The 9465-nt window shown below is 48.4% G+C and overlaps 1 protein-coding gene across 3 annotated transcripts in view; it reads left to right on the plus strand.

Annotated features, from left to right (window-relative positions):
• DIP2A (disco interacting protein 2 homolog A) overlaps positions 1-8534 on the plus strand; it is a 115771-nt gene extending 107237 nt beyond the window's left edge. For all 3 annotated transcript variants that reach the window (XM_068975682.1, XM_068975665.1, XM_068975673.1), the window contains 5 exons: positions 160-217; positions 2257-2331; positions 2614-2788; positions 3267-3390; positions 5986-8534. In XM_068975682.1, the coding sequence (XP_068831783.1) occupies positions 160-217; positions 2257-2331; positions 2614-2788; positions 3267-3390; positions 5986-6238 (685 nt within the window). In that variant the 3' untranslated portion in view covers positions 6239-8534. The remainder of the gene's footprint in view (positions 1-159; positions 218-2256; positions 2332-2613; positions 2789-3266; positions 3391-5985) is intronic.
• Positions 8535-9465: the final 931 nt, after the last annotated feature.

A 9465-nucleotide genomic window follows, 5' to 3' on the forward strand; every position in this document is an offset into this window, starting at 1 on the left:
CAAGGTCACAGCAAGGTCACGATCAAAGGCTAAAGGCTTGGCTGTTGTCACGGGACTGCCCGTCACAGTGCTAATCAATTCTGATTACCTTATGAGTTGCCTTCTTTAGAGATTGTTGTCTGTGTAGTCAAGTTTATTGTTTCCCTTGTTCATTTGTAGGGTACGTCTGGTGGAACGGGGCTCTCCGCACAGTCTGCCATTGACTGAGTCCGGAAAGGTAGTGGCGTGGGGCTTCGCTTCCAGCTTATGTCCCCTGAGGTCTGGCTGGCCTTACCTCCTTGCATACACACACACACTCACATGGACACACACGTGTACTCACAGACACACACATACATACATACACACTGCACACAGACACACATACACACACAGACACACTCACAGACAGACACACACATACATACATATACACTTGCACACAGACACATACTCACATGCATTCACACAATCACACATACACAGGCACACGTGCTCAGACACACTTACGCATACATATAGACACACATACAAACATGCACACTCACATACAGTCACACACCCATACACATACACTCACATACGTACACGCACACACGTACATGCACACGCACTCTCACACACTCTCCAGATCTTTCTGTCCACATCTGAGCTCCAGCCCAGAGGGAAGACCTCAGATGCAGACCTGCAGGAACTGCACTGCTGGGTCTTGAGGCCCTGGTGCCTTTGCGCGGCCTGGAGCAGCCCACTGGGGCCTGGAAGAGCTTCTCCCCTGGCTCAGGTGACAGCCAGGCAGTATCCCCAGTGGCAGTTCACCATTAAAGCAGTCCAGGCCTGGTTTGACCACAGGAGCTGTATCAGGGGCTTAGGTGGTGGGGCCGTGAGACCACCCAAGGGCACCCAGGGAAAAACTGTGGGCCACCATGAGGGCTCAGCAGGCATAGACCCAGGAGACCAGGCATCTTCAGAACCAGGGGAGGTTTGGAGGAAGGAAGAAGGCTCTCAGGAGCGGTCAGGCAGGGTGAAGGGGGACGGACTTGAGGGGGATGTGCGACAGATTGGAGCCAGCACAGCCCCCAGCCCTGCTCACACACGCTGTGCACGTGCCTGCCTCTCAGGAGGCGGGGCGTGCCCAGAGAGGGACAGGGCAGCAGGGGCAGCACTGACGAGCCTGGGGGTGTGGGAGCGGAGCTAGCAGGGGCTGTGCACCCTCCAAGGGCGGCCCCAGCGGAGGAGCAGCCTCCACTGGTGTGAAGGTCCTGGGGCCACAGAGAGGCCAGTGTGGCTGGAACTTCACGGAGTGAAGGGGAGGAGGGAGAGTGTGGGTGTCGGAGGGAGGGGCTGGGGGCTAGAGACAGTCCCGGGCTCCCCTACCCTTCCCTGGGTGCCCAGACATGTCCCACTGCAATCTGCTTTGTCCTTTTTATAAACATGGTGGTTTTTCTCAAAGCAGTTTTTAATTCTTTCTGGTACATTTTTATTTCCTATCACATGTGGCTCTGCACTCAGTTTTGATGGACTTCACCCCCCGTATATCTCTGTTACAATAACTTGGGCCTGATGGACTGGGGTTCTGGAAAGAGCTCTGGGTCCTCAGGGTCCAGGTTGGTAACACGGGGAGAGGTCAGAGGCTCAGCAGCATCCCATGGGCAACAGAGCCTGACCAGCTTTCCATGACCCCTCGCCTCTCCCTCACCTGCTGGAAAGCTCCTCCGTCATCTCCTGTTTTACACCCAGGGAAACTAAGGACATGGAATAGGTACCCAGAAGCAGCCAGGTGGTCAGTCCCAGGTTCCGTGGGGCCCCCCAGGCCCCGGGTGGGGGTGCTGGACATAAAGCACCCTCCCCAGCCTTCTCCACAGCCTCTGGTAGGCATGGAGCCCCAAGTCTGGGGGCAGGAATGCCTCTTGGTGGCCAGGTTTCCTTCCAGAACCAGAAACTCTGGGGCTGAGTGGGGGCCCAGCCAAACTGTGTTCGGACTCCCTGGCCTCAAGAGTCCCGACAGGGGCCTCGGGGAAAGAGCCCCTCCTCCCCCTCAACATCCAAAATAGAGTTCATTCTTAGGAGCTGGATGATTTTGCTCAGATTCATAGTTTATTTTTATTTATTAAAATCTCTTACTTCTGTTAAAATTCAATCAGATTTAGGTCAGCTTCTGAAGGTGGTCATGCCCGTGTACAAGTCATGTCCTTTAGATCAGCTTCAAGGGGCACTGTTTTTGCCGCTCTTGCATCAGGAGGGCCACACTCCCTCTGATGAGCATGGTTCTCCTTCCAGATTCTCCCTGGAGTGAAGGTCATCATCGCCCACACAGAGACCAGAGGGCCCCTGGGAGACTCGCACCTGGGGGAGGTGAGGATGGGGACCCCACCTCTCGCTGGCCCCTGGGTGTGCATGCGGGTTGCTCCCAGTTCTTTCTTTGCGATGAACTGTGTACATTGCAGTCCTGCAGCTGTCACTCAGGGGTACAAGGAGGGGAACGGTTTATTTGAAGGAGAGAATTCTTTGCTCTCTGGGCCTCTGTCGTGACTTAGCTCAAGCCCTTTACCCCCACACCACTGTGTGATGCCGTGTCTTGGGACACACGGTGCCTGGCACTTGTAATAACCAACCCCGTTGTGCTCTGGGCCCCAGATCTGGGTGAGCAGCCCCCACAATGCCACCGGGTACTACACAGTCTACGGGGAAGAGGGGCTCCATGCGGACCACTTCAGTGCCCGGCTGAGTTTTGGAGACACCCAGACTGTTTGGGCGAGGACTGGCTTCCTGGGCTTCCTTCGAAGGACAGAGCTCACCGATGCCAGCGGAGGTAAGGGGTCCTATGCACTGCTCACCCCCAGACCTGGGGCCACCACAACCAGGAGCCCATACAGGCAGTGTCTTGGGACCTCCTGCCAACTCACTTCACCCCTTCCTAGGAGCTGGTTTCTTTAGGTGCTCTGATACGGTTTCTCTGCAAGTTGTTCCTTTTCCTTCACTGTTCCTGGATCCTGGCCTCTTCTGAGGGTGTGGGGGTGCTGGGGGAGGCTGTTGGGCCCCCCAGGCAGAGCCATGGGCATGTCTCACCAGCCATGTATCAGGGCCTCCCCATACATTCCCCCAAGGTCACAGAGTCCACGGCCACAGCAGGCTGTCCAGGTGCAGTCAGAACTTCGGGAGCCCCTGTAGCTGCTGCCTTGTCTCCGAGATATAGAAGTTGTTGTTCTGTACTCTTCACACGTGGGTGCGCACGGCAGTAGGCTTCAGCACGGGAGCCATGCTAAGGTGGTGAACTGTGCTATCTGCAGAGCGACATGATGCGCTGTACGTGGTGGGGTCTCTGGACGAGACGCTGGAGCTGAGGGGCATGCGCTACCACCCCATCGACATCGAGACATCCGTGATCCGTGCGCACAGGAGCATCGCCGAATGGTGAGGGCCCAGGGGACCAGCTTGCAGCTCTTGCGCGGTCGTGCACGTGTGGGCAGCCACCTCCTCTCCAGGAGCAGACCCCAGACACACTCTGCAAATCACGTGCCAGAGACCCCTTGTTTAGGTTTGCTTAGTTTTTCCTCTTCTCTTAATCAGTCTTAAACTGGGTCTGTCCCCAAATGCACAGGCAAAATGTGAGTGCCCCACAGTTACTCTGAAATGCCTTGGTGTTTATATGGATTTCCTTATTTAAATGGTTAAGACGCATGATTTCCTCACTTTGGAGGGAGGTTGCAGTGGGAAAAGTACAGCTTTCAATATCAAATAATATTCTTGATTCTTGTTGTTGTTCAGTTGCTAGGTTGAATCCAACTGTTGTGACCCCATTGACTGCAGCATGCCAGGCTTCTCTGTCCTCCACTATCTCCTAGAGTGTGCTCACACTCACGTCCCTTGAGTCAGTGATGTCATCCAACCATGTCCTCTGTAGCCTCTTTCTCCTCCTGCCCTCGTGTTTTCCCAGCATCAGTGTCTTTTTTCATTGAGTGAGCTCTTCACATCAGGTGGCCAAAATATTGGAGTTTCAGCTTCAGCATCAGTCCTTCCAGTTGAAACCAGTTCTGATGTGATGTAGCCTCGGAGTGTAGGCTGTACTTGAGCTCACGGCTCTTGTGAGTAGAAAAATCCCCTCACCGAGCCAGGCAGATAATAGAGACCACTTGAGGCTTGCAGTGAGAAAATAGAGTTTATTGAAAAGGAGCAGAGAAGACTTTTGACATAGACATCAGAAGTGGGTAGAGATAGTACCCACATTGTTAACTTGAGCAGAAAATTATATACTTTTCAGTTGGCTGCTAAGAATAGGTGAAAAGAATATCTCAAGATTGTAAAAGTTCCACCAGACCCTTTCCCAAGGCATCCTGAGATAACTTTAGTTTGAGATTAGCCAGAAGGAACGAGTTCTTGTTGAGGAGGAAAACATCCCTTTAAGCAAGATATTGTTGCTATATAATTATTAACAAGGTGCCTGCATGACTGTTAAGGTAAAGAATTCGGACTTCATCCCTGAGGGGCCTTGGACTGCTTATCAAACTGGCTGAAGTTAACTATATCACAATGAGTATTCAGGGTTGATTTCCTTTAGGATTGACTGGTTTGATCTCCTTGCTGTCTAAGGGACTCGCAAGAGTCTTCTCCAGCACCACAGTTAGAAAGCATTAATTGGTGCTCAGCCTTCTTTATGGTCCAGCTCTCACATCCATACACAACTAATGGAAAAACCATAGCTTTGACTATACAGACCTTTGTTGGCAAAGCAATGTCTCTGCTTTTTAATATACTGTCTAGGTTTATCATAGCTTTTCTTCCAAGGAGCAAGTGTCTTTCAGTTGCATGGCTGCTATGATTTTGGAGCCCAAGATTACTGTTTTCACTTTTCCCCCTTCCATTTGCCATGAAGTAATGGGACCAGATGCCATGATCTTAGTTTTTGAATATTGAGTTTTAAGCCGGCTTCTTCACTCTTCTCCTAACCCTAACCCATCTGGTCCCATCAGTTCATGGCAAATTGGAGGGGAAAAATAGAGGCAATAACAGATGCTTCCTCCTTTGAAGGAAAGCTGACAAAGCTCTGTGTAGTCAGAACTGTGGTTTTTCCACCTGATGCAAAGAACAACTCATTAGAAAAGACCCTGATGCTGGGAAAGATTAAGGGCAGAAGGAGAAGAGGGTGGCAGAAGATGAGATGGTTAGATGGCATCACCAACTTGATGGATATGAGTTTGAGCAAATGTTGGGAGATAGTGAAGGACAGGGAAGCCTGCTGTACTGCAGTGCAAGGGATTGCAAAGAGTTGGACACAACTTAATGACTGAACAACAACAACTGCATTAGAATTCTTTGGCTATGAGGACTACTCCATTTCTTCTAAGAGATTCTTGCCCACAGTAGTAGATACGGTGGTCATCTGAATTAAATTCACCCATTCCCCTCCCTTTTAGTTTGCTGATTCCTACGGTGTCAGTGTTCACCCTTGCTATCTCCTGCTTGACCACTTCCAATTTACCTTGATTTGTGGATCTAACATTCCGAGTCTCTATGCAATATTGTTCTTTCATCAGACGTTACTTTCACCACCAGACACATCCACAACTGAGCTTCATTTCCACTTTGGCCCTCTGCTTTATTCTTTCTGGAACTCTTAGTAATTGCCCTCTGCTCTTCCCCAGTAGCTCTTCCCCATGTTAGACACCTTCCGACCTGGAGGGGCTCATCTTCTGGTATCATATCTTTTTGCCTTTTCATACTGTCCCTAGGGTTCTCTAGGCACAAATGCTAAAGAGGATGGGTCCTCCAGTGGACCATTTTTTGTCAGATTTGTCTTGATTCTTAGAGAGAACTTTAATTAGAATAGATATTCCAATAAAACACACTTAGCCAAACCTTTGAATTGTAACTGACTTGAGCAGAGGATGACATCAGTGAACCTGCTTAAGTATGTTTCAGTGGTCTTTGTCTGACCTCATTTCCTGGGTGTCCTTGGCCCGTGAAGCCAGCACCCAGCCCCGGGTGACACCGTCCGCCTTCTCCCTGCAGCGCCGTGTTCACCTGGACCAACCTGCTGGTGGTGGTGGTGGAGCTGGATGGGCTGGAGCAGGACGCGCTGGACCTAGTGGCCCTGGTGACGAACGTGGTGCTGGAGGAGCACCACCTGGTCGTGGGTGTGGTGGTCATCGTGGACCCGGGTGTCATCCCCATCAACTCCCGTGGGGAGAAGCAGCGCATGCACCTGCGTGATGGCTTCCTAGCTGACCAGCTGGACCCCATCTACGTGGCCTACAACATGTGAGCCCGCTCAGCCCCGACCAGCTGGACTCCACCTGTGTGGCCTACAACACGTGATCCCACTCAGCCCCAGCCCAAGAGGGGCCTCACGAGCCATTGGAAGGGCTGGGGTGCGTCTGCAGCCTCTGGGGAGAGGATCCCAGGCTCCTGAGCACAGGGCCCCACCCATGTGCTTACATACCCATCTCATTCTAGAAACCACTTCCTGAATTCCTCAAAACCTTTTAATCATCTGGAACATTTGCAGAAACATGAATGTCAGCATTGCAACAGATGGTGTGGCTGGGGAAGAAGCCTGGTACAGGCACTGCAGGTGCCGTAGGTGCAGTCCTCTGCTGTGTTATGAGTTTGCACTTTTTTTAGGCTAAAAATACAGTTCTCGATTTAAAAAATTCAACTCTTTATATCATTTCAGATGTCAGGGTCATACTTAGAATTTATGCCAGAAGGAATTTGAGGCCCAGGGACAGCTGCTTCAGTTGTGATTCACAGAGAAGAGCAAAATAAAGATAGGCTGGTGGGCAGGGCATGATCCTGACCTGGCCTCCTCTTCCCCACCCCCGACCTGCTCTGGGCCCCAGACCAGGCTCGTGCGCACACACTTCCTCTCTGAACATAGGTATGCCGGCTGCCTGCCTGTGTCATCTCTAACCCTCGACGGGGTCCATCAGTTGAGCAGCTGTTTCAGAAAGATAAAGGAACGCTGAGTTTTAAACCTCTTTCTGAGTTTCTGACTTCCTGCTATTCAGCTGAAGTTCTGGTTTTCATGACCACAGTATAGGATCTTCTCACTGTCCAAAAAGTGTACTGAGTTACTGTTTTTATTCCACATCAGCAGATGTGGACTCACCGGTGGGCTGAGGTTTACACGTGCGGTGGTATAGCCCAGGGCCCGGGAGAACTTGGCCGGCCACTGTCGCATGTTGAGTTGTGTGCCTGTAAAATTTGGCCAAATCATGTTCACTTATTTTATTTGAACTCGACTAAACTGAGTGATATAATATTATAGTAAATATACATCAGAGAACATGAAATCCTTTAGATACTTCTAAGAATTTGAAGTGAAGCTCAAATCTAAGACAGAGTATTTTTGTATCACTAATAAAAATTGTGTTACGAGTTGTCAGGGACTGTGGGTCAGAAAGTTTACGAATCACATGCTTCCTAGAAACAGCCAGGTTTTTCTGGAATTAGCCTGAATCAGTGCCTAACAGTTGTTAATTCTTTACCATTTAAAATTCTCCACCAAAAAGGCCTGGCTGACTGGGCTGACTCTCACGTCTAACTCTCGGCTACAAGTAGCTTGTGCTCAGTAGCTCTTGGTGTGCAGTGTGGTATGTAAGAACATACTGGAATTGAACACTCCTTGTGTAATTATGTATATAACATGTGTAACTTATTGTTTGACGTACAGAGGTTCTAGCAGTGGACTAATGGATATTCCTCATAACATAATGGCCTGTAGGAGAGGAACCACCCAGCCCTTTATGTTGTCATTTTATAGCAACAGGCATTGTAAAATTTTTGTATTGAAAGGTAAGTGGCAGTAGGACACGTCTTGTAAATTAAGATTTTAAGAAGCATTGAAATGTTTTAAAATTACTCTCTGGGAATTCTGTATGTCAGAGAAAATTTTTATATCATTATGTTAATAAAAGTTATGGACTATTTGTAATTCTGCCATTTGAAATGTGTGAAAAGGTTTTTAAAATTACCCCAAATAGCAGGTATTTTATTATGCATTTTTCTTTGCTGAATATAGAAGCATTTATGCTGCAGCATAAAATCTACAAAGCACATTAAGTATAAAGAATAAAATTTAAATCTCCCATAATCCTACCTCTCGTTTAATGGCAGTGTGTTAGTATTTGATGTAAATTCTTTCCAGGTTTAATTTTTTTCTTTAAAAACACTTTTACAAAATTAGGTCAGTCATATACTTTTATAGTCAGCTTTTGTACTTAATAAATTAGACTTTTAATCTGTTCCATATATTCTTCTGCATGTTTTAACAACTGTGTCACACAGCAGGTGGGGACAGCTTGTCCTCACAGGCTCTGTCAGCATCCTCTCAGCCCCGCTACCATGAGCCTCCTCACGGGAGCACGTTCATACACATGGCCTGCCTGGGGCTCAGCTCTGCTGGGGCTCAGCTTGGGCACTGCATCCTCGGAAGGGCACAGGGCAGAGTGGAGAGGCTGTTCCTGGAAACCTCAGAGCACTGGCAATAAAAAATGAGTCCCTGTCAGTCAAAGAAGTATCCTGTCTGGTGGTGCTGTATATGTGTTCATGTGTTTGTGGTCATTTTACTTTCTCATCTGATGTGTTTTACTTGGTAGTTCTTATGGTGCACAAGGAATTTTTTTTTTTAATTGATTTGTAGGAGCCAGTTTATGTTAAGGATCACAACCTCTGTATAATTCATACTTTTCCTACTGGGCCATTTGTATCTTGATTCTCTGTTTTTATTTTTAATTGAAGGATAATTGCTTTACAGTATTGCGTTCTGCTTGTTTTTTAAATGTACTGATTATTTTATGCAAACTAAGGTTACTTGTGCTTAATTTCAGATTATGAATATAGCTGGCTTGTTTCAGAGAGATTGTCCCAGGATGGTCAGCTCAACTCTATGGGGAACGACTCACCTCCTGTGTTTGCCTCTTCTTGCCAGAGTCTGCCAGAGTCAGACCCTCTCACCAGGGCCTCTCCCTGAGAGCAAGTGTTGCGAATCATGCACATGCTACTTGGTGGTGCAGAAAGAAGAGAGGAGCATTCTCTTTCTACCTGAGACCATGCAGCATAAGTTTTAGGTCTTGAGTTAAAGAAGAAACACTTTCTCTAAATTGGATGCAGTAACAGTGTAATAACACTGTGTATAGCATTTGTCCTCTTTCCTCTGATACTCATTTGGCTTCCCAGGTGGCACTAGTGGTAAAGAACATGCATGCCAGTGCGGGAGCCATAAGAGAAGTGGGTTTGATCCCTGGGTCAGGAAGATCTCCTGAAGTAGGAAATGGCAGCCCACTCCAGTATTCTTGCCTGGAAGATCCCATGGATAGAGGAGCCTGGCTGGCTACAGTCCATAGGGTCGCAAAAAGTCGGACACAACTGAAACTACTTAGCACTCTTGATACTCAATTTCAGTAATGAAGAATTCTTTTAAAAGGTAACTATATGAAAAACTTCAAAACCTCTTTATGTTCAAGAACAATCATCTTTAAACTGTTTGAG

Source organism: Capricornis sumatraensis, chromosome 1 (assembly GCF_032405125.1).
Source record: "Capricornis sumatraensis isolate serow.1 chromosome 1, serow.2, whole genome shotgun sequence".
Classification (NCBI taxonomy): Eukaryota; Metazoa; Chordata; class Mammalia; order Artiodactyla; family Bovidae; genus Capricornis; species Capricornis sumatraensis.